This window comes from Zootermopsis nevadensis, unplaced genomic scaffold (genome assembly GCF_977971745.1).
Source record: "Zootermopsis nevadensis isolate Lab colony 2312 unplaced genomic scaffold, Znev_1.0 Znev_ptg000024l, whole genome shotgun sequence".
Taxonomy (NCBI): domain Eukaryota; kingdom Metazoa; phylum Arthropoda; class Insecta; order Blattodea; family Termopsidae; genus Zootermopsis; species Zootermopsis nevadensis.
This window is the reverse complement of record NW_028259156.1, coordinates 5,934,090-5,959,802: the sequence shown is the minus strand read 5'-3', so window position 1 is coordinate 5,959,802 and position 25,713 is coordinate 5,934,090. Positions and strand designations below refer to the sequence as shown.

General features: G+C 37.7%; 2 protein-coding genes across 2 annotated transcripts in view; one reads left to right on the top strand and one right to left on the bottom strand.

Annotated features, from left to right (window-relative positions):
• Positions 1 to 25,713, bottom strand: part of LOC147872721 (uncharacterized) — a 178,031-nt gene that overhangs the window by 125,511 nt on the left and 26,807 nt on the right. The window lies entirely within an intron of this gene.
• On the top strand, positions 7,949 to 24,821 carry LOC147872722 (ribosomal protein S6 kinase alpha-5-like). The gene is made up of 13 exons (XM_087355026.1): positions 7,949 to 8,171; positions 10,832 to 10,888; positions 11,719 to 11,928; positions 12,152 to 12,267; positions 12,810 to 12,920; positions 13,707 to 13,784; positions 14,095 to 14,189; positions 14,555 to 14,705; positions 15,192 to 15,353; positions 15,707 to 15,763; positions 16,572 to 16,656; positions 17,534 to 17,849; positions 18,909 to 24,821. The coding sequence occupies exons 1-12, from the start codon at positions 8,129 to 8,131 to the stop codon at positions 17,731 to 17,733; spliced, it is 1,365 nt and encodes a 454-aa protein (XP_087211152.1). The 5' UTR covers positions 7,949 to 8,128; the 3' UTR covers positions 17,734 to 17,849; positions 18,909 to 24,821.

Here is a 25,713-nt window from a genome sequence, read left to right as displayed (position 1 = left end):
AATTCTAACATAAATGTAACACTTTATATATTATTTTAAAAACTGTTAAATATAAAGCCTTAAATCTAAATAGACTTGTTCCTTTTCATGTATTTATTTTATTTTTAACTAGATAACCTCTTGTATAATATTTATAAAAGTCTTCAAATAAAAATATTTTTCGCTATTTGTACATTATTATTACTCCTTTTTCTCTTTTCCACACCAACTGACACTGTATTTCAAAACTCCTGTGTTATTCATTTTTCATAGTCTCGTCATAGCCACGCCACCGCTGCTCCAATTTCGTTCATGTATCATCTGGGGGAGGGGGGCAATGGTCCAGTTCCACATAGAAATACTCTCACCCAATTGTAGCAATCACAAAATACCTTCATGTATGGTGCAATACATGTATTAGGGTAATTGTTATTTACTGTAAAGTGTAAATAACCGGTGATTGTATAAAATTCTTTAAAAACTTTTGCTAGTAAATTTGGGTAACAGCCGCTCATAATAAACTGTTAAATTATACCGCAGGATATATGTATATCATTATATTCACTAATCTATAATAATTCTTGCTATCTTTAAGTACATCTTTATTACACGTAGGGAAACTTTGTTTCTACTGCGCGTTTGATAACATGTCTTTCATACAATGTCCCTGTGGAACTTGAACCGCTAACTCTCCATCTTTCATATGACGAATAAATTAATATAGAGGAGTGGTGGAATTGTACCGACAAGGTAGAGGCGAAGAGCTCTGAAAGAAACCAGTCTTAGCGCCATTCTGTCCGCCACAAATTCCACATGGACTGCCGTGGTTGTGAACACGAGCCTCGGCGGTAAGAATCCCACCTCTAGCCCTAACCACCTGAGCTATGACGCGGCTAACGCAGGTGTTTACTTATAGAAGTCACTGTGTGATATATTTTTCGTAGTCTTTACGTCTAATATTTCTGTGTTTTAACTGTATTGTTTGATTAAATGTTGTATTTCGTAATAAATAATTTACAAAAAACTTATTCCTTTTATTTCAAATTTCGATACGACAAAGTGGTTATAGCTCCAGTTCTGGTTAAGGTCGTAAACAGTTATATTTACGACAACCAGAAGGATTCCCAGAATGTATATACATATATATATATATATAGTGTGTGTGTAAGTACATACATATTTATTATTGGGGGTCTACAACAAGGTTTTCGAGGAAATTAAATTTTGGTCCGTATTGCTTTGGTTATTTTCTTATATTATTTTAGTCGAAGATAAATCACACTAAAACTTCTCAAAAACATTTGATTCCAACAAATTCAATATATAAAATACAGTTCAAGTATATATTTAATTTGGAACATTATCCTATGTGAATCATAATAAAAGAAACAAAAACAGCATATATGTGAGTGTGTGCGTTTTCAAATTTACACGGCGAATAAATGCACTAAAATCCAATCAGGCTATTAGCTGCGTCAGACCCGAGATAAAAATCAGAGTCTACGATGCGTCTTAGTCATCAGAATCGACATTTAGTGGCAGACCTTTCGTAAGCCTACGTCCGACATTTGTATCGTCAATTTCTCTCATCAGAAATTACAATTTATTAATTTATATGGTGCAGTAAGACCTTCTGTTTCTTGATTAAATATGCCGTTTTGGAAATATTTGTCATTCTTTCCAAACCGATGAACATAAAATTATAGAAAACACAAAAGCTGTCAATATTTGTAACATGTAAAATTCGTGTCATTTTTAAAGTAGGTCCTACCTCAAAGAAAACGTATCTGTTAATAAGATGGAAGAGGTCCCTATTTGCTCTGAGAACCAAACTTAAACCCCAAACAATCAAAATGCATTAAAGCGTTGAAGCACTCTGTTGGCCCACAGTTAATGCTATTTCAAAAAAAGCTTAAACGCCAAGCACTTCAAACGTATGGGGGGTGTGGTGGTAAAACGCCACGCATTCTTAACCTTTACATTTGGTGGAGACGAACGGTCAGCTCCACGTTTGGCTGCTTTATCTAAAAACAAAAAGCCTCCATTAAACAGGAGGCTAGGAGGGTCTGGCAGCTGTCTGCGACGAAATGTCCTTCTCCGGATTTGAACCAAGTTCGACCAGCTTATACCCAGTCACTACTGCCCACTCGCCGAGGTGTTGCGGCTTATCACATTTGACGTGTTCGGTTACTCTGGGAGAAACGCAGAGTAAACTGTCTCTTATAACTCCGTATCTCTCGCTTCGTGATAAAGAAAAACCAGATTGAAACTGGACCTCTTCACAAATGCTACTACCTATTGTTTCTCTTTGAGATGTGGCAACCACGTGGAAAGAAATGTTTTGTTACGTGTTTTTTTAAAAATTTTAAAAATTAATGTTGAATGTGCAGAGCATAGAACGCATTACTAGGAACTTAAGATAGAAGAACGGCGTATGATCATTTTATTGTAATTCGAATTACGGATCCCACTACACTCGTAAATAAATTAATCTTAAACGAGTTTATCTGATCTAATTTCTCACAATAAAATGTACTGTGAAAACCTGAATAAATAAGAAAAATTATGTGAAGTGTCTCTCATGACTCATGCTGAAAAGTTTAATTCACAGCAATTTCGTCTCGTATTATCTATTACATACTCCGCAGAAATTAAGTGAAAGTAGGGTTATCCAAACTAGAGTCGTCACGCATTTAAGTAATTTCGATGTAAGAAATTTCTGCCAATTGGTATTCATCTTAGCTTTAGTTTTCCGCTTAACATACTCGAAACACCAATATAACATTCGAGCATATTTTCAAAACCACAGGCAGTGCCCACTCTTACGAATGGTTACGTTCCTGGAGAAATTTTGTAAAACGAGTCGCTATTTTCAATAAGTGCAATATTAGCTCCGTTACCTAGGAAATGTTTAAATCAGTCATGTACGCTTGGATTTTCCGAACGGCCTCTTCTGACCAAACTTTCCAAACCAAAGTTTATTTAAAATTATTCATGGTCAGGAATTTTTCTATCGTCTGTTCTTTAAACCCACGACGTTTCGGAGGCTGGTTTTCTCTTCGAAATGTCGTGGTTTTAAAGAACAAACATGGAAAGTTTTGCCATTGAATAATTTTAAGTGTAAATTACCGTCGTCAAAACCCTTTGGAATCAAAATTTATTTAACACGTTACCTACTTAAAATAAATGTATAACTTTGGCTTTCGGGTGAGAACCGCGTCGAATGTTTCATGTCATCCAGCATTTCAGCAGTTGCCATTTTCAAGGTGGGTATGGCGTGGAGCCGTTAATTTCAAATGAGTAAAATACATGTTCCTCTCTCATGGTAAGGGGCAGTACCTGACAACCATGCCAAAAGGCTAATATTGTGACGTCATGTCATAGAAACCGCAAGGAACTTGGAGATACCGGTGAAGACAAGTGATACAAACCGCAGGAAAAGATTAGATACAGCTAAGTCCCTCAGAAGCACAAACCCCTAGTGACGTAAGGGTCGAGGTAACCCACAAATCCACAGTAGTGGTAGGATTCTATCTCGCAATTACAGACTAGCGAGTTTAATTAATTGGTCATTCAAACTAGTATGTTGTAGCGGCAGACTTGTCTTAAGGAGGAAGCCGGGCAGAACCTCTGCTTCGCTGCCAGCAGTAAATTAAAGCGTCCCACTACACGCCATGTAGGCGCTTGGGGGGAGAATTATTACAGCTCCTCTCATTCTTAACCTCCGCACCAGATAGGGGTGAGTGGTCAGCATCACTCCCCGGCAGCGACTTACCCCCGGGAGAGGACCCCGGTTCCCATTGGATAGGAGGCTGGGTGGGCAGAGGCTACAGGAAAAATCCTCAGTCCCCGTCGGGGATCGAACCCCGGTCGCCTCAGCCCTTAGCTAGTCACTATACTGACTGAGCTATCTCGACTCATTCGCTGTCAGCAGTAGGACCCTTAATCGGGTGGGATCAGTCTCGTAGCAGACGCCGTGGTTTAAGGTGCAGAATGCATCGCCTACCTTTCGACTACACGCGTCGTGCACTGAACAGATTTATCATCAATATAAATTTCATGGCTTCTTTCTACGCCTCTCTCTCCAAAAGATATCGGATTCCACCCTCCCAACCTTCGCTTTACTTTGACACGAAATTTCTCCCCATACTCCTAATTATGCAATTTTATTCGTCTGTCGTAACATCAATCCAAACTGCAAAGAATTAACAATTATCATTAAACATCAGTAGAGATATATGTAGCAATAACTGGCTAAAATCGTGCATGGGTTGTAATGAGACCAGACACAATGCTAAAGAATTTTAAGAAATATTTATTTTAATTTTAAAATTTTACTTTCATATTTATGGAATTATATGTTAAGAATGGTAAAAGTGGCAGTTTCTTAAAATGGAGGAAGCAATGCACAGATTAAGGCTCACAATAACCTATAAACCCATAAATAAGTTTGTGATTGAGTGTAGATGGAAATGTACATGTATTATAATAAATTTACTATGGCCAATAACATTTAGACAAATTTGTTTGGAAGTTAAATTACGTAAATAAATAATAATAGCATTTAAATCGACATTTATTCTGGGAATGAAATTTTATATGGGGCAGAGTCCCTGTAAGACAGTCTTTGCAACCCATAGATTCATTATCAAGATTACAGAAGACCAATTCCCATCCTGAATTACAGTCCAGAGCTGCCTTCCCCCCGCCCCCCTCATTTTAAAAACTTGAAACCTAACCTACGTTTTGCAACAAGAATTCAAAGTGACTCAAGTACAACAATTAATAATATTCTTGTCGATTCTATGAGATTTATCCCATCTTCTACTACTCCCATGACACCCAATATAATATGATTAATAATATTTCCGCAGCAGAAAACAAGAAAAGTACATAATGGAACAAAAGTTTCTGATTCTTCTGAAGACTCAAACACGGGAATCTGCACAAAAGACAAAGATACTAACAATTAGTTTAACTCATGCTTATATACACTTCATTTCCAAATAAATATAAAAGTGTAGGTAAAATTACGAATGACCAGATTCCACAAGAATAAAAACATCTTGCAAATATAAAAATACTCTGTTATATACAGTAGGAACAATAATGACCAAAATAAGAGCATTTTATACTAAGTATTGTTAAATATTAAATAATGTTATAAAAGCGGCTAAAAAGCAGCATTACAGTAGACGTATAGAAAACTCAGATAATTAAAAACAACTTTTAACTTAATAAACAGGGAGGAATTTCCTAGGCCATCTTAATATGACAGTAGTGACACCACTGAAAAAGAAAAGTGAATTACCGTGACAAACTACAGGCCAATTTTACTAGTAACCAACCTTCCTGAAGTGTTTGAGGTTAGGTTATGTCAACCAAGAACAATTTGGCTTAAAAATGTTTATCCACTGAAGATACAGCATTCAGACTAACGGACAATACTGAAATCTATTAACCACAAAAATTCATATTGCACGAATATTCTCTATTTTAGCAAAAGCTTTTGACTCTATAAATCATAAAATGTTGTTAAACAAATTACACTTTTATGACATTCGAGGAATAGCTGAAGAATGAAATAAAAGGTTTAAGTAAAATCACCTGAAAATAATCAGACCTTTTTCTCAAACTGGAGAACAATAAAATATATAAATTCAATTCAATGTTCATTGCTCTATATAACATATAAATGACTTTCCCCCAGCAGCAAATAACTTAACAGAATCCATATGATAACAAAATGTATAACAAATAACTCACCACAACACGTTTCAAGTACTCGTATACAAGAGTTACCAAATTGAAGACCACCCAAATTTGGCAAAACGTTGATTAACTGACAGAGTACAATTTATTTCAATTTATTTTACATTGCAGTGACAGTGATTTAAAGTCAACTACAGTTTTACAGCACATTATAATCACAGAAGAAAGCATCATCTCTGTATTCCCAGTAAGTTAGAAGTTTGGGTGATTTTAATTTTTTCTGAGGAACTGATGGAGTGAGACAGGAGAAATCTTTGTTGCTAGCTTAAATTTCTTTACGTCATGATTTCAACTTTTTATAGTGGATGGAACATTATTAAAACTTTGGTTTCACTATAGTAAATTGATTTCTTTATTTGCTGAGGTTATGTTTGGCATTTGTAGGTTATGTTTGTATCTGTATCCGTAGACATCTGAGACTTTTTGAAACTTTTATGCTGTCCACTACAAAATGATTTTAATAACACACAGAATTTGCTGGATAGGGAGAATATTAAATTCCTTAAATAATTCCCTATATGATTTACCCCTTATTACTCTAATGGTCATCTTTTGGATAGTTTTCTGCTGTCTACTGAGTTTCCCCAGAAAATAATGCCATATATCAAGATGTTAATTAAATTTGTTTTATCAAATTTTAATGTGCAAGTTAATTGAAGCATATTAATTAGTTGCAAGAAAGTAGCATTGACACTCAACTCACTTTACTGCGTATATTTTCATTTTATAATTAACAACGGAGTAATTTGGAGGTGATTTATCTAATATAAAAAAAATATTCATTTAAAAAAGAATATTGTTAGATCAATGACTGGTGAAAAATCTGAAATTGTATCTGTTTAAGAGGTTAGGGCTCGTCCATGTGAATGCACATTCTTCTCAGTGAACTTCACAGTTTCAAAGTAATTCTGCTCTACACTGCGTCAACACAAGGAATAATAATCGGTTTCACAGACCAATTGGTAGCCTCTTAATATATTTAGAAGAGCGAATATTATTCTGGCATCAGAATGTTCATCAGCCTACCATCAAGTCTCGCAAATCTTATAGATAAGACGGCACGAATTAAAGTAGCATTAAGGGTTAAAAATGGCTTATGTCAAACGTAATTCTTATTGACTTATCGTGGTTTCACTGCATTATCCACCTTTTACTGACGTAATGGAAACTTCAAAGCCAGTGGTGTTAGGATGCACCGCTATAAATTCACACTTGCCACAGTTTTAGGCAGCTGGATTCCACACAGAAAGAAAGCTGGTTTGAAGAATCACGTCACCAAATATTGCAACTTTTCGAATCCTGTCATAAGACAATTTACGTGTTCATCGCACGTAGTTTGAAGACAGAGACACCGTGAAATCTACAAACACTAAATGTCTGGAAAGCGTCGTTCCAGGGTAATAATAATGTTCAAATACACGACCTTATCTAGGTTTATCTGCACATCAGTCCTTAATCGGTTTATACAAATGTCTGACTAGAATCTTCTCACGAAGGGAATTCGTGGCGTTCATCAATTTATGGGGAATGGCCAATTCTTTCCGATACCTCCCCCACTAGATATGTACGATCATAACCTCTTATTTGAAGACAATTTATTAACCCCTGTAATTTACTTCGCGCCGCAAATAATTAATAAACCTAGATTTATATTATCAGAAAGAAAGGTTTTTAAAGCTATACACTTAACACATGTTAGATCCTTTATGCATTTTTTGTTTAAACACACAGAATTTAATTGTGGGTTTAGAAATATTATCAGAACAAACAACGATTATTTCTCTAAACAGCATTAGACAACACATCTTTGCAATGGATACACGGTCTGTTATCTGTGACGCAGACACATCATTTTTAAAAATTATTTTGACAACTTCTGTGCTTAAAATGGGTTTAAATAAGAATACGAACCATAATCATTAAATCCGCAAGTCCACAAGACCATCAACGACATATTTACTGTCGTCAAAACGTTATATCTCGAAAACCTCACATTTGGATTTCATATGTCATTTAGATGCATACATAACCTACGATAATTCCAGGTCGTCTTGGAAAGGAGCTAGAAAAATTCTAGTTACATACGTACAGGCAGTCAGAGATTAAAGATGGCCTACTCTTCTTTCAGACGTTTAAAACAATTGAGTCACACTGCGTGCTTCAAACTTCTTTGACCGGACTTGCGTTGTGATACGTCAGTCATATTTTTGATTGCAAGCTGTGCGAACCGTTAGGGTTTCTCACAGTCAATTTCAGATAAAACTATATAATAGTGCATTGAAGTCATTTAGTTAGTTTTAAAATAAGGTATTTAATCTGTAGTTTTGTTAAAACAGTGTTTAGGGTAAAAATTTGTGAATAACGAATTACAACAGCAATGGATATCATGGAACCTGATGTTGGCTGTTATTCAAGTACCGGTATGTAGTTTTCATTTAAATGTATTTATTAGTTTCTAGTTTATAAACGATGATAAATATGATTCTGTGTCTTACTTATTGTGTCGAGAGTTACTAGGAATACCAGGCCTTTCAATTGTTGATTACGGTGAAATTACATTAAACATTTTATTACGTAACTGAATTCTATTTCCGACGTTTAGATTGGATGATAATAATAAATCACTTGGGAAAAGGTTCTGACAGATGTTCAATTATGCATTAAGCATGATTTGTGACCTATAATGCACCAGTTATATAATAAATTCAGCGAGAAAATTGTATTAGGATAAGGTTATGTTTGGCTTCTTCCCTGTGCTTCGTTGCGTCACATTAAAGCCGGGCCATATTGGTTTTTAGAACTTAACATAAATTAATTAAATTCCCATATGAATTGTATATTTTCTTCTGGAGATGATTATCTCAGGGGAAACAATTACTGCGACAGAACACAAACACTCATTCATAAAAACTTCCTTACAATTACTAATTTGTTATTCACTAATAATCTTATCGTCCGAAGTTACATGATTTAATCTGCTGATAGCACACAAACAAGTCTTCTGCATTTTGTTAGTTTTCGCACTAGCATTGAACAAAATATGGCGAAGGCCTCCAAACACCGTGGCCCTAAGGCACCGTCTTACAAGCCCAGAGTTGAATGTCTCATAAAAAAAGTTACTCTTAAAGGTGCGCGTTTTCATTTTGTAGTAGCCGTGTTAGGAACAAACCAGTGGATGAATATTGCCTCTTTAATAACATTTACAAACCCCAGCTTTTATCAGAAGGTCACTGCCACGACACAATCATGTCTGTACTGTGATTATATTTAAATAAATCTTTTCTTACTGTGTATTGCATTTAAAGTTAGGTAAACTCTTTAACCAAATGTTCCCATTCCGAAGCAGATGGAATTAACAATCGGAACTAGGATAAAACATATTGCGATGCTATTGAGTTTCTGACAGAGATTTATACAACAATGTGCAGTTGAAAACGGTCTGTGTCTTTAAACATTTCGTTTTAATTCTGTTTTACAAGGAATGATTCAGCATTGCCTTTAAACAACAGACTGTAAAGACGAGATGTTTGGTATAGACTTTGAAATATTACTCTACTGCGATCAAAGTTTTGTCTTACTATTATTTTTCAATTGTTGCCTTATAACGATGTTAAATATACGCGTATTTCACTGGCCTGCCCATATACAAGCATCTCATCGGCACGGCGCCTCAAATTGTCATGATGCCTTTTAGATTATTTTGCGAGTTTGTATTTCTCGTCTTTTAAAGCAGATCACCTGTCAGATTGCAAGTGTCACTATCCACTTTAAGCGGAAGACAAATTACAACGAACTGAAAACGGGCATTGTTAAGCATTCCTTCAGTTTACAGCAGCGAGTTACAAACATAACAACTTCCATCCAGCTGACAAACTAGTCTGCATGTGTCGGAGTAGCTAAGTTCAAATGGGCTGTTTATGAATAATTATATGCAGAAATTAATATTATCATTTGTAGGATTCGTCGATTTCGCAGTGCTGATTCTGAAGAAAACTGTCTTCTGGATTGTAGCGCCGTGTAATCTGGTAGATGTTTAGTGACGTTTCAGAGGTCCTTGCTGCCTCCATCGCCCTGATTATGGCGGCAGCAAAGACCTCTGAAAACGTCGGTAAACTTCTACCAGATTACACGGCGCTACAACCCAGAAGACAGCCAACTTAAAATATTATAATTATTCCAGACTTTCAAGAACACCTTTCAGTCTCTCATTTCATGTTGCACGAAGCTCTTGATAAGTGACTTCCGTATTTATCACTCAAATGACAATGCACTTTAAGCGGCTAAAAATATAAATAAACACAGCAACGCAGCTGTTCTGCAAATTTACAAATATAATAACATAATTAAACTGTATAATAACGCCTACGTATAGCAAATATTTAACATACTGCATAAGAGTGGGGTTAGGAACTTGAGAGGCCGGGAAGCAGACAAAACTATCTGAGGGGTAGTTTCCCTCTTGATTACAATAAACACTATTTTCAAAAGGCGAATTGCGCGGTTTAAAATGTAGATTTCAGCCTCCGTAGCCACGCGGTCTGAGGCATGGTTCTCGTTGCTGCGACCGTGGGTTCGAGTCCAACTCCAGCCATGGATGTTTATCCGCGTCCCTTCTCTTCCAGTCTGGTGGATAAAGAATGACCACGGAGGGCAAGGCCTTGGTATCTTCGTAAGACTAACCCCGTAATGGGGGTGGCGAACAATCCGCAGGATTGTAGAGTAAAAAAAGAGTAAATTACTTTAATTAAGCCTGTAGATTAAAGACGGGAACTGAGCTAGCTCAGTCAGTGCAGTGACTGACTGCGGACTGGACAACCGGGATTCGATCCCTGACAGGGGCAGAGGATTTTTCCTCTAGCCCCTCCGTCCAGACCGGCTCTTGGGCCCACTTACCACCCAGCCTCCTCTCCAATAGATACCGGGGTACTGAGCACTCACCCTCATCTGGTGCCGAGGTTAAGAATAAGTAGGAGCTATACCTCGTCTCACCCCACCCAAGCGCCTAAATGGAGTGCGACAGGATACCTTTACATTTTTATTGTATATTAGCACATGCCACTAATTATGATATTTGTTACAGGGCCTCAACATGTCCGCCAAAACGACTTCAAGATCATCAAACTTCTAGGAGCAGGAGGTAAGTACAACTTCCTGTTAACAGTCGGCCGATTACCCGTGCATTTCTCCGCTTACAAAACAGGGACCTGATCTATTAAGTAGGCAGAGAAGAAGATCAGCATTTTAGAGCGTCCTTCCTAGCCCATGATCAAGTGCAATGCAACTTAATCGGCAGTGAAATAACAAGAAAGACGTGTCTGTGGCCTATTTTCTCTTATTAATGTTATCGTCATTCTATTGTCGCGTTCTGGTTTACACTGAATCGAAATGCCGTAACATCGGAAGTGATAAACACGAGAGGAAGTTCTTCTTATGCACAATGTACATTTCCTTTTACTTTAACGAAATCTGAATTAGGGATCTTAAGAATTGTGTAGGCCATATTCTGCTTCTCCTCATGAATGCTAAAAAATGTTAAAAGGTGGATCATTTACGAAATGCCAACATTTATTTGCGGAGACATTTAAAAACGCAGTTAGAGTTAATCAAATTATGCAGACAGCTCGCGAATGGGTCAAAGACCACTCCACGTAAGCACTTTAACGATAAAAGTTGCAGTCATGAAATCTCACAGACCTAAACGGTATTTCATCTTCTTTCTGTCACCACGCAGGAAACAATATAATCTAGTAATATCCTGAGCACAAGGGCTTGACCTGCCGGAGAGAGGTTTAGAGCTTTTAAAGAGAAGACGAACCACGTATTTATGAATTTTATATTCATCGCGAAGTTTTGGTATCGAAAAAAAAGGGGCAGAGTATCATAATTATTTGAAAGGAGACTTTGCTGACACGACAGCCCGTACCTGTACAGATATCAAGATGAAATACAACTGAGATTCTGTTACAGGGTTTGGCGAAGTTTACCTGGCGAGGAAAAAGGACGGCAGTGACGCCGGTAAACTTTACGCAATGAAGAGCATGAAGACATCACTGAAGAGAAAGGAAATCGACCACGCGTGGACGGAGCGTCGCGTGTTTGAAAAAACACGTGACTGTCCGTTCCTAGTGCAGCTGCACTACGCGTTTCAGTCGAATGAACGCCTTCATCTCGTAATGGGTGAGTACATCAAACGAAACATCACAGTAACTAAATGTGTAAGGTCCTCATACGTACCCCGTTTGCGGAATAATCCTTCGCTTTCCGCTAAATATTTCACTTTTTAGTCTTCTGCAGAGCTTCGATTTCTAATTATACAGTTGCCGAATTAAACATACAATACATCAGCATTCAGTGGCCTAAGAGTCCTCACAACAACGCGATCTCGTCTTTATTGTTGCAGATTACGTCGCAGGAAAAGACTTCGTTGAACTGCTGGAACAGCGAGGCAGGCTTACGGAGAATGAAACAAGATTCTTCTCCGCTGAAGTCATCCTGGCCCTCCAGCACCTGCACGAGGTAGGCAACCAGCACTCCCACTGAACAGCATAATACTTACTGACTTCAGGGCTATAGAATTGTCTTCAAATTCCCTTAATTTTTTCACAGTACGTCGAATCATTTGTAATTCTGTGAGAAATATCTAAATTCACAACAAGTGCTAATACCTAAATTTTAGCTTGTTTCTTCTGAAGAATGCTCCCCGGATTAGTAAGCAAGGACTTTGGTTAGTTCTGTCATGTCTGATTACTTAGCCGCCAAGTAATTCTCCGTAACCAGAAAAGTTCACTTTACAACTTTCATATCTCTCAATTCAGTGTATTAGAACATTCATAATCATACTTTCTGTAGTTACCTAAGCTGAAACATGGGAAATAGTTAATTAAAATGTTCGGCGTGTAATTAAGATCGATCTACGAAGCCCAATGCCATATAACCCATATACTAACATCGTCTTTAAATCAACTGCAAAGAATACATAAAAAATGTACATATCGAAAATGCAAAATGCGTTTCCTTCTCCCCACTGCTCTTGAGACGAGTTCATTTGTTTCTTTCAGTTGGGAATCGTTCACCGGGACGTGAAGCCGGAGAACATCCTTCTGGACGCCGCGGGCCATGTTCTTCTGACGGATTTCGGTCTGTCGAAGGAGTTTCCGTCTGATCAGGAGGTAAGCTTAGTGCCAACTGCTTTATTCTGTCACTTTAATTCGCTGAGTTGGCTGGAATGTAGCGGATGAGTGGATCTCTCTCTCTCCATCAGGGAGTAACTCTTTGAAGGCACTCAGACTATTAGAACAATAAAAATGGAAATATCTGAAATGTGGGCACCCATATTCAGAGAGCACTTCTCTTGTACTTACATTTAACAGGGACATCGCAAGTTCTCAGATTCTGAGGGTGTCAACTAACAAGCGCAGATTTTATTACCTACAGCATTGCATGTTGCCTGTAATTTGCTGTTTAAAATTCCACAAATACTTCCACTATTAAGTATCTTATCCACTTGCAAAACATTAAACATCAAGATGCATGGTTTTACCACGTGTTTTGTATGGCTGTGAAACGCGTGTCTTACTTTGGGCAAGGAACTTAAATCACAAATGCTGGGACCTAGAAAATACGTGAAACATTCAGCTCACCGAGTATTCCTAATGGATAAATTTTCGGAATTACACTGTGCCAGTTAAGTAGGGCGAGAAGCAACGCAGACACATATTTGACGTTGAAAGTTTTTGGAGAGTAAGAACATGGAAGACCATGAAAAAGACGCCAACACGCATTACGTTGGAGAAACATGTTATGACGTCAGAAGACGAACAGGCCTGGGTCTGAAGTGCATCCTTGGGTGTTAGCAATCCTCAAAGTTTTCTTTCTTGTACCACAGTTAGGGAAATGTTTCTGTGTCTCATTTCCTGTCACATGTAACTTATTTAAAATCTTGTTTTTATCAACAGGATAAAAGAACGTACTCCTGCAGCGGTACTCCAGAATATATGGCCCCCGAAGTAATCCGGCGCATGGGACACGACATGGTAAGTGTTTTCTTCCATGAAGATGTAAAATTTCGTACTTTCACGTAACTGAGACAAATACAGCATCCCAGTGGAATAATCTGAAGGTCCGTTACAACAAATATAGATTCAATAATGAGGCAAATATTTCTCATATCTCACACAGAAAAAGTAACATTAAAGAGTAACGCATTTATGTGTATATCAGCTGCATATAATTACATAATATATGCATCAGTTACAGAGCGTACATCAATTCTTTCTGTTTCTGGAGGGTGCAAAGAAATGGGAGTGGCTGTTAAAGCTCTTGTCCTAATCTGAATTGTTGCAGGCAGCTGATTGGTGGAGTATGGGAATTGTCGTGTACGAGATGTTGTCCTACACCAGGCCCTTTGAGGAAAGGAGCAACATTCAGACATTGTTTACGTGAGTCTCCTTATTTGCAAAGAGCAATTTTTTTCAACAAACTCCTACACAGATTACTTTGACCCTAACAGAGGACCAGTTGTTATCCGTTTTAATGCCAGTGAAGTTCGCGGAGAATCAACTTCATGGAAGAAACCAAAATTCAGACAGAAATATATCCGATACAAAAGATTATACAGGGAATCAATTAAATGTGAGGGACAGGGAAGGAAACGGAAAACAAAGATAAACATCCCAAAATGTTGTTATAGATGAACCTGCAAAACCTATTTCGGTGACTTAGATTAATTAACTCATTTACAGGAACAAAGAAATAATAACAGGGAACATAATGGCAGATTTACTAATTCGATTCTCTTTTACAGCAAAATTTTGACTCAAGAGCCCGTATTCCCGCCTTTTTTCACACCATGTGCGTCGCACCTCATAGCAAGGCTGCTGGTGAAGGACCCTAGAATGCGCTTGGGCGGCGGAGCGAGGGGCGCCGAGGGAATCAAGAGCCATCCTTTCTACGCCGTAAGTTGTCTTCCCAAATCTCTTACCATAAAATATTGGACAGAAATGCTTCAGTTCTGAACTGTCTTCTTCCTGGACGTAAGAAACCAAAGTCCCGAAGGACGATCGGATAATTGAGACGACCATCGAAAAAGACGAGGGTAAGGCCCCTGACGCCACTTCCTACATAGCCCCACGCTTGTATGGTCTCTGTAAGACTTTAAGTTTGTTCCGTGGAAAAAATAAACTACTTTCTCTTTTCGCTCGACATTTAATGAAAGAAATCGCTTCGTTATGAGAAATTGGTAACTTCAGTTAAGAAACTAAAGTAGATCTCCGCTCGTCTTATCGAAGGCAATAAAAATTACTCTAAAGAGACGGAGTGCATAAAATTCGATCAGGAAGAAGACTTAATTTCGTAATCCCTGCAATGATAACAAACTGAGGTGTTCTCATGTCGGCTCCGCCAGAATTCTTCACTCTGTTATGCTTGTGCTTTGTCTACAGACCATCGACTGGGTTCAACTGAGAGGGAAGAAGGTATCACCACCATTCCTCCCACATCTCGACATCATCAGCGCCGATGATGTCGATGAAAACCAGTTCGGGGTGGCGTCTGACCCTCGGTCAGCGGGCACTTGGCGTCCAAGGAGCGACGACCCTTTCAAGGTGAGAACACGTAATTTTCCTACTTTTATTGCGTGTCGCATCAGAACAAGGCTAGTTACCGGCCCTCTTAGAACACGTGTCGGAGACTGAGGGTCACGTTCCCTTCGATGTGTTACAGTCAGTAATAATTCTGATGTCATTATTAGGCCTTGGCCGATATTTTTGCACCGTAACTCTGGTTTGACAGAGAGAATTTTTATTTTCATGGGCTTACTCTCTGTTTCACAGTGAAGACACGAGTTTATCAACTTCTTTCCAAATACGCATTTTTCTAGTCTTAAAAACGCCGCAGTAAAGACGTTCCAACACAAAAGGATTTTGCTTAACTGTGACTTTTCTAATTTCTATTGCAGAACTTCTCATTTGTGTCGCCATCCTTGGACGAGACCTCCCTGGAGCGTGCAACCACAGTAAGTGTTTACACTTAACCTACATTAGTTTCTCAGTACCTCATTGTACACAATTTACGCATTGTAAGTTACAAAGTTAGTAAAAATCCTCTCTATTTTTGCCTCACATGATAAATGATATTTTATAACACATCTTTCAACACACGCAAGAAAATTATTAATTATTAGAAAAGCATTCGTAGGCTCTGAAAATATTTACCATTTTCAGGCTCTGCAAAAAAGTGTTCTTTTGCTGTGTCGCTTGAATGTCACAACAATATTAAAAATGTTACATTAATAAATTAAGACCACAGACACATCTCCGTCGTATCTGGCAACCTGGAACTTACTCCAATCATGGCGCGCTGTACTCATCAGATGTCGAGCAGCTTACACGAAGTTATATTACATATTGTCGTAAACAAGAAAAATCAAATGTAGCTAAAATGACGATAAAACAGCCGTTTTACCCCACGTGTCCCTTTTTTGTCTTCTGCTACATTTTCTTATTTGAAATTCGCTTGTGATCGTTGTTAAGTATTTGGGCAGTGTTCGCACTGAAGCAACTCTGGGTTGCTGAGTTCGTCGGTAAATCATCTTTCATACTGACGAGTGTGAAATGGCTCCAGGTTGAAAATGACTCTAGTCGCGCGACTTAAGAGCAGGTGGCATCGAAGTCTAATTCAGTCTGAAATGGTGCAAAGGGGCAGTTCTGTTGAGTGCGTAATGCTAACTGCAAAAACAGTTGCCTCGAACTTGGGTTTTGCTGCAAAGGGCGAATGTTGAACAAACTACTACAAGCAACTGATTCCTGTTTTCGTGTCAACAGATTGAGTATCCAACAGCGCCGGTGTCAAGTGCCCCATTGGCTTCCTCACATGACTGCATCCCTGAATCCACCAATCACGGACCAGGTGAGATATCTTATTTAATTTCAGAAGTAAGCTATCTGCTTACATCCAGTTCCCCAACACTTGCAAAATATCACATGTGCCCAGACAGTGGAACTCGGTCCGTGTCGATGTCGGTCTTCTAGTTTGTAGTGCTCAGAGTAGAATTAAAACAAATTTTGTATGGAGATTCAACAGAAAACTGCAGAGAAATTAGGATTTTAATACGGAACTCCCGTAGAATGTTACAATACCGTCGTACAGAACACCCATGTCTGATCTGAGTACCTGCACCCAAAAAGGCTTCCACTGCATAAGACAACTGCTCACTGAGCAAGTTTACTAAATCAACTTCGCACTTTGTGTTTTCTCTGTGTCTCTCAGCCTCTGACCTCGATAGTAAACTCAAATAACTGCTTAATCTGCTTGTAAAATTTATTGTTTCGAGTTACGTAATTAAATTCAAGTTTTGTGAATTTGTGTATAATATTATATTATATAAATATAACTTATATACTCGTGAACAAGTATCCCTTTCCAGAGTAAAGGTTTCTTTGTACGCGTTTATAACACTGTCTGAAATATCTCGTGCTGTCTTCCATCGCCAGCGCCACGCGTGGTCAAAGTATTCACCACTGCCTCACACACGTCCCACTTACTTCATTAAACTGAATCGTACTAACATTACGAAACAGAAAGCTGAATTATGATAAAAGTTCTTTAGTTTTAATTGAAAAAAACATCAAAATATTAGACGCAGTCTTCAAAGAATATTAAACCAGTTGTCAGCACAAAATATAATGAGGTGGGCTAAAACAACAATTTTCACACGTTCATGTATTAAGAGTAAGTTTGATTGTCCCATGAACATAAAATGCGATTAAGAATTTTTCATTTGCAGACCCTACATGTGACACCGATCACCCCTCGAGGATCCCAGAGACGATTCTGAGGATTCTGATACCAGCACGAGGGGTGGTCACAGAAGATCGGGTTCTGCAGATAGCAACGCATCAGCAGAACCCGAGGAAACCACAGAAGAGGAGGCACGTCCTCAGTGCTGAAGACGGCGGAGGGCAAAGGAAGAGAAGAATTGTGTGAGGAAATATGCGTGGATTCAGCCAGAACAGATCGGCGAAGAAGAATCATCCTCAATGCTTCCTGTAGTGGAATGAAACAGCCTGCAGAAACATCGCAGCCACTGATTCTCCATTACAGTAAGCAGCAACTGGCTTTTTCAATGTGTAACTTCGGCTTACTGGAATAAGCAGCGTCATGAAATGTTGGTTTCTGGATGTTTCGGCAAGCACTTGCGTTGTTATCTTCAGGGGAAATTAGGAAGCCTCCTTTTAATACGGCAGTGGGTGGTGGTGGCATGACTAGAATAACTCAGAAGCAACGACCTATTCAATTAAGGGGGGAAACACTGCCACTTTCTTCATGTTTACCTGTTAATCTAGGCAAATTCCTTCGTCCATGATTACAGTATTTCTGACCCCCAAATTCAATGCTTTTCAATTCCTCCACTTTTTCAACGTTACGCACTGTGGGCTATAAAAAGTAGTTAAGAAGCCTCTTAGACAGACATTCTTTTTTCGATTTAGTTCCGTCCTTTAATACAAATCTTCACACTTGTATCTCTAACCCTTTTTTTAAAATGAAATATAAATTCATTCCACAACTGCCTAGCATCAAGAAAAAAATTATAGTAGGTCTGGGCTTGGATTTGCAAATTCCGTTCTGTCAGAGCACCACATAATCTGTAAAAGCTAACTTGGGGAACTACTCCTCGCATGTTCCTCCACTCGGCCCATTACCTAGCAACAAGCAACAGTTTCCAAAGACTAAATTTCTTACCCGTTCCTTTTTCGCTAACATTCCTCCATCTTTGCCCACGACCCCACAATATTTAATAACCAATCTCACTAAATCATCTTTTAATCACTAGCCACGGCCTATTTTACTGTTACTGTGAGAAGTAAGCCGCCAGGTCACAGGATTATCCTTGTTATGAGGGTCGTGTATTTCCCACAATGAGCCTTACTCCCTGACTCTGTGTCATCATAAATACGTTTTAGATATTTCATAACAACTTCGAAATTCCGCCTTTACCCCGGGCTAGCGACCACGTGGCTAGGAAGGGAGGGGACAGGGAAGGTTTCAGCAGCCACTTCATTAGGATGACAGGGACAAATTCCATCTTCACCGAAACCTTCAACATTGAACACTGCTCATTCTCCGACGAAGTTACACTTGAAATTCAGATTTCTTTTCAGGCCAGAAGACCGAACATCATCCACTGCTTGTTGATCAATTTGCACTCTGCATATCTTGTGTTTCCCCAAATACCATCAAGTTGCAGTTTTTCCATTTATATGTCCCCACCTCTCCCCTGAAATAGGCAACAAGAAACCAGCCTAACTGTGAGTGAGCTCTTGTCGGTAAATTTACATCTGCATCATTTCTCTCCCATTATTCTTGATTATCGTGATCCTTCCACTGTACATTCAAGTTCTTCCTTTGGTTGTCAAATTTTGTAAATCTCTGCAGAGGTCATAGAAATTTCGTGTGTTCTGGTATCAAATTTCGGCCGTTTCTCTAATTTAGGATCCACGTCACAATTTCGTATTTGACCGTCGCATTCGACGTCTACGTTTGTTAACACTTCAAAACGCAATTCATTCATCGAGGCCTACTTATACATTCCTTTTCAATTTCCGAATTGTCGTCAAAAGTAAATAATTAAATTCTGTAAACCGTTCGTTTTCTGAGCCTTCCGATGTAATTTCCACGCGTCATTTCACGTTGGCAGATTTAAGTTAAGTTTCTTTGTAGGCGTTTAATTTCTTTGAAAAATTATGCAATTCTTAATTTTTTGGAATTCATTACCTGATAACTGCATACGGAATTGTATTTAACGTCTGTCATATCGATATTCAGAGGTTAGGATTCCTCTTCTATTACGAAAAGAGTATTCCTGTGATTTCTTTACACTGCTCCCACTGGCTGGGATATATTATCATAACTTTCCAGTAGACCTTTCGCGAAAATTCTACTTCTATTCAGATTATCGTATACTCCGTTGTAAGCGATTGTCCCAGCTAAATCTTATCGAGATTTATTTTTCAGTCTATATTCGACCTTCATGACTCACGATAAAAATTGCAGTCTTCATCTCTGCGGCCCCCAGCATACACTTACTTAGTTTATTTGTGAATTATACTTTTCAGTTTTCCTTAAATCATAAATTCAGCTGTCGTTATTTGCCTAAATCGTCCTCCAACCTCATGAAAATATAACAATAACATAATTATTTATATGATAGTGTTGTGCATTCTTGATTCCCTTCAATTAGGACAGTCAGGGCACAATAAAAATTTCCCTTCAAATCTTAAATCTGATCCGCCAGTCAGCTGTCTGCAGTTCCGACTGTTTCATTGCTCCGAATAAAACGTATAATTTTTCTCTCCATTACGTCACACAACCCCGGTGCAGATTGCTAAGGGAAATAAAAGATGTGCAGAGAGCAAATCTTGTGGTCAACAGAGGAACAAGTCTCCGTCGTTGTCCGTACAAAGAGACAGGCTGACCCCATTCTTAGTCTTGAGAATTGCCTCCATAAGATCACCTTGATATTACAATCCCATCCCCTCTTGGTCTGCCCAGTTATCGTTTTCCAGAAGGATTTCACACAAAAACTGTGGACTCACCACTTGCCTTCCCCATTCGTGCTGCATATCCAGCCCATCGGACCTTCGTAGATTTCACTATCCTTATTATGCTAGGTGACTCGTACAACTCACGCAGCTCCTGTTTATAAAATATCCCAAATTCCCCACTTACTGTATCCCTCCTAGGTCGAAATATCCTCCTCAACACCGTTTTCAAACATTTGTAATCTACGTTCTTCGTTTAAAGTAAGAGACCATGTTTCACAACCATACAAGACAACAGGCAAAATTATTCTTTTACATATCCCGATGTTTAGTGTTGTGGTTACTAAACGGAATGAAAACACTTTTTGAACTGGATAAATTCAAGCGTTCCCCGAATGTATTCTACACTTAACTTCTTCATGGACCTCATTTCTATTTGTTATTGTTCTTCCCAGATACTTAAATTTTGAAACATTTTCAAATGACGTGTTACTTTTAATTATGTTCCGCCATTGCTACTGAAGTTGATCCCTTATTACGACCATGTATTTATTTTTGTCTACATTTACCTTTAGACTTATGTGCTTGCTAGCCTCTAGGAGACTTTCTGTGTTCTTGGCTATGGTACCCACACAACATCCCCCAGCAAATTGACATCATCAGCATAGGCAAGTACCTGGTGCAGACCATTTCATTTTAAACCCACCTGAATCCGTGGCATTCTTGATGACAAGTTTTAGAGAAAAAATAAGCAGAATTTTGGACAAAGCATCTCATTTAACCAAAATAATGTATCAGATCAATATCACTTCCACGGTGTCCCACAAGTCCCGCAAACCGAAGTTCGTCATTACAAAAAAAAAAGAGAGTTTAAATTGTCCTGCACTTCTTTGGCTCATCCCGTGCGTCTTTTGTCTTTAGTATCGCGAAAACTGTTAACGAGCTAAAAAGTGGTTGCCCGCATCATTACGAAGCCGCACGTAATATTCCAGCTTATCTTCTTCATACGACTGCGTTCGCAAATAATTTTGAGTAATAAGAACACTTCGTGCTTCTTGCATTCCTACCACACTAACACATTATTTAATAAGTAATCCTCGGGTTGAGGTACTTTTGGGACATACTGTATGTAACATGAAAGTGCCATAATTGTAAAATTGGTACATTGGTCGTATGTTTGTTATCATTATAATGAAGGGTTTCCTGCACAAACATTACCAGACAGAACATCCAAGTTTACTCGGGGCTTTGTTTACATTTTGTTAAATCCTATAAAATAATATTCTACTAAATAAAGCAAAAATTACATATAATATATTTAATTTCATATATATTTTACCAGAGGTATAAGAATAACTACAATTTCAAGATGTCAAAGATAAGTTAGTGTTAAAATTTGAAAATTTTCGTGGCTTATCACATTGTCGCATGCACAACAGAAATGCCCTTATTTTGCACAACCAAAACGTGGATTTCTCTTGTGTCCGTAAAAATAGCTTCGTCACTTCACCTTCGTAATTTACCATTGACCCATTAGCAATTAATGTTATTGGGAAGCTCCTATTTGCAGGCGGTACACAATTCAAATATCCGAATTCAAACAATTTTCTTATACACACGTCTTCATAAACCACTGACAAATTTTTTGACATGACTTCAGCTGCTCGGCTGTTCAGAACCGATCCATCAAAGTGATTGTTCAGAAATTTCTGCCACTTAGCGATACATGGAAAAGCGATACATGGAAAATTCCTTTTCGATAAAAGTGTGCCTTGTCGTGTTTTTGCACTACGCCCTTCAATTTGTTAGATCATATTTAGATTTAGAGAACCATTCATTTCCCCCTCTCATATCTTTATTTCCTCCTACAATGTTGTAAATACTATTTCATTGGCTTTGTATTTTATTGAAATTTGTTCCTCTCTGAAACATTGGGGGAGTTAAATTCTTTGTTTCCCTTCGTTATTTAATTTGTTTACAAATTCAGAAGTAGGTCTTGTAATTTGTGTATTCCCTGTATGTATGTATTAATGTATGAATTCATGTATGATGTATTATGCATGTATTATGTATGTATGCATGAATTATGTATGTACGCATGTAATATGTATGTATGCATGTATTATGTATGAATGCATGTATTATGTATGAATGCATGTATTATGTATGTATGCTTGTATTATGTATGTATGCGTGTATGATGTATTTATGCATGTAATATGAATGTATGTATGTATATATGTATGCATGCAGGTATGTATGCATGTATTATGTATGAATGCATGTATTATGTATGCATGTATTGTGTATGAATGCATGTATTATGTATGTATGCGTGTATTATGTATGAATGCATGTATTATGTATGTATGCTTGTATTATGTATGTATGCGTGTATTATGTACGAATGCATGTATTAGATATGTATGCATGTAATGTGTATGTATGTATGAATGAATGAAGGAATGAATGAATATATGTATGTATGTATATATGCATGCATGCAGGTATGTATGAATGTATGTATGCATGTATGTATGTAATAATGTATGTAAGTATGCCTGTAATTATGCATGTAAGTCTGTATGAATGTATGTATGTATGTATTAATGTATGTATGCATGTATGTATGAACGTTTGTATGTATGTATTAATTTATGTATTCATGTATATATGTATTAATGTATGTATGCATGTGTGTATGATTGTGTATGCATGTATGTATGTATGTATTAACGTATGTAATTTCTGTTCATAGAGTTTGTTTAGTTTTCTTTCATTAATAATATTTGTTCCTTACATTTGCCTCGTTCGTGTTTATTGAGTTCGTTTCATGCTACTTAATTTAATTAAATATCTTATTTAAATTAGCGTAATTCTTTTTCAGTTCCCGTTTTACTTTTCAAAACTATGTAATCAGGGCCACTTTAACCAGTGGGAAAATTGGGCAGCTGCCCACGGCCCTTTAATTTTATGGGCCCCCTCTGCTCGACCGATGGTACCGCGTTCTTAAACTTGTCCAAAGTTTTTCCAAATTTCTCCAGAATTTTTTTTTTGTCGTGTCAGAAGTAAGTCTGATGATACTAGCATTCTTAAGGCAAAATTTTATCCGATTCTGCTATTTGGAGCGGGGAGCGCTATCAGAGTTGCACACATATTAAAAAGTTAGTTCACTTGTTCTTTGGATTCACCTATTTGGGCTGTTGAAACACACAGGACGTTCAAAACGTTTCTTTATCCGTGGGTAATCTTGGAATTTCACACTTCAGCTTGAATGTATAAAATTTAAACCGGGATAATTTTAGATTACTTCTTTTCACCCTTTCCTGTCCATTCAGTTTTTGTTAATATAAATACATTTTTCGGATTAAGATTTTTGAATCTCTCAGTAGCGTGAATTTGTTGTGAATCCTCCCTCTTTTTAGGAAATGGGACAGCGGACCCCAAGATCATGTTTTTCCATAGCCTCACCACTGCCTTAAAGTGGCCCTGTATGGAAGGCGTGATAATTGTTCATAATGGTTCCATCTTTCGCGTTTGTAATTGTAGTCTGAGCATGTAATAAAATATGTTTGTTCCTTGATGTGAATGAATCTGATGTCTTAACTTGTTGTATGTGTAATTACTCAAAAACTTTCTTTTCTTTTTTATCGTTTGAGTTTTACCTTTATTTCAATTTTTACTCATTTAGGAATAACTTTGTAGGATCTGAGGTTTCCACGGCAGTGAATCTGAAGATGGCCGTCTTCTGGGTTGTTGTGCCGTGTAGTCTGGTAAAAGTTTACCGACTTTTCAGAGGTCCTTGCCCTGATGCTTGAGACAGTCAAGGACCCCTGAAACATCAATTACCTTCTACAAGACTACACAGTGCAACAACCAAGAAGACAGTCATCTTTGGAAACATTTTGTGTACAAATGTTTTGTAGAATTATACAGAGTGAATGTCCAGTGTCTTCGAATTCCTTATGTTATGCAGTCCCACACAACACTTGTTTATTACGCGTTCTTTGCGCAGAGTGCATTATCAGTTGGTTATATCTGTCCGTCAGTCCAATCAATTCAACCCAAGAACCACTGGATGTATCTGGATGAAAGTTGTGCCACTCCACACAATTGGGATTTAATACCTCTTTCTAAATGTAGGCTGAAAAGAACGCATGACGATATTTTGTGTATTCCTGTACGGAGTACAATTTCCAAGGCTCTTCTAACTACAGCAGGACTTCACCCCTCCCTTTATTTCTTCTTTTTCTTTCCTTCGCGTTATATGTCATCATATATAATCGTTTTTAAACTTGACTGTCCCCTATTACAATGTTTCTACAAATTCTTTAAATATTCAAATCAGCAAGTGGCTTATTTTAATATATTTTCAATTCAATTCATTTATATATTTTGCTCGACTGCACAACAAAAATTTGAAGGCGCTAAACATTCATTCTAACAGATACTGCACTGCACTGAATTCTAACATAAATGTAACACTTTATGTATTATTTTAAAAACTGTTAAATATAAAGCCTTAAATCTAAATAGACTTGTTCCTTTTCATGTATTTATTTTTATTTTTAACTAGATAACCTCTCGTATAATATTTATAAAAGTCTTCAAATAAAAATATTTTTCGCTATTTGTACATTATTATTACTCCTCTTTCTCTTTTCCATACCAATTGACACTGTATTTCAAAACTCCTGTGTTATTTATTTGTCATAGTCTCGTCATAGCCACGCCACCGCTGCTCCAATTTCGTTCATGTATCATCTGGGGGAGGGGGGCAATGGTCCAGTTCCACACAGAAATACTCTCACCTAATTGTAGCAATCACAAAATATCTTCATGTATGGCGCAATGCATGTATTAGGGTAATTGTTATTTACTGTAAAGTGTAAATAACCGGTGATTATATAAAATTCTTTAAAAACTTTTGCTAGTAAATTTGGGTAACAGCCGCTCATAATAAACTTAAATTATACCGTAGGATATATGTATATCATTATATTCACTAATCTATAATAATTCTTGCTATCTTTAAGTACATCTTTATTACACGTAGGGAAACTTTGTTTCTACTGCGCGTTTGATAACATGTCTTTCATACAATGTCCCTGTGGAACTTGAACCGCTAACTCTCCATCTTTCATATGACGAATAAATTAATATGGAGGAGTGGTGGAATTGTACCGACAGGGTAGAGGCGAAGAACTCTGAAAGAAACCCGTCTTAGCTCCATTTTGTCCACCACAAATTCCACATGGACTGCCCTGGGTGTGAACACGAACCTCCGCTTTAAGAATCCCACCTCTAGCCCTAACCACATGAGCTATGACGCGGCTAACGCAGGTGTTAACTTATAGAAGTCACTGTGTGATATATTTTTCGTAGTTTTTACGTCTAATATTTCTGTGATTTAACTGTATTGTTT

What these genes read in the sequence shown, in the direction of transcription:
- LOC147872722 (XM_087355026.1), top strand. Translation starts at nt 8,129, where the DNA reads ATGGATATCATGGAACCTGATGTTGGCTGTTATTCAAGTACCG. An exon ending in CCCTCCAGCACCTGCACGAG is followed by an intron (nt 12,268 to 12,809) that starts GTAGGCAACCAG and finishes TGTTTCTTTCAG; the next exon opens with TTGGGAATCGTTCACCGGGA. An exon ending in AGTTTCCGTCTGATCAGGAG is followed by an intron (nt 12,921 to 13,706) that starts GTAAGCTTAGTG and finishes TTTTATCAACAG; the next exon opens with GATAAAAGAACGTACTCCTG.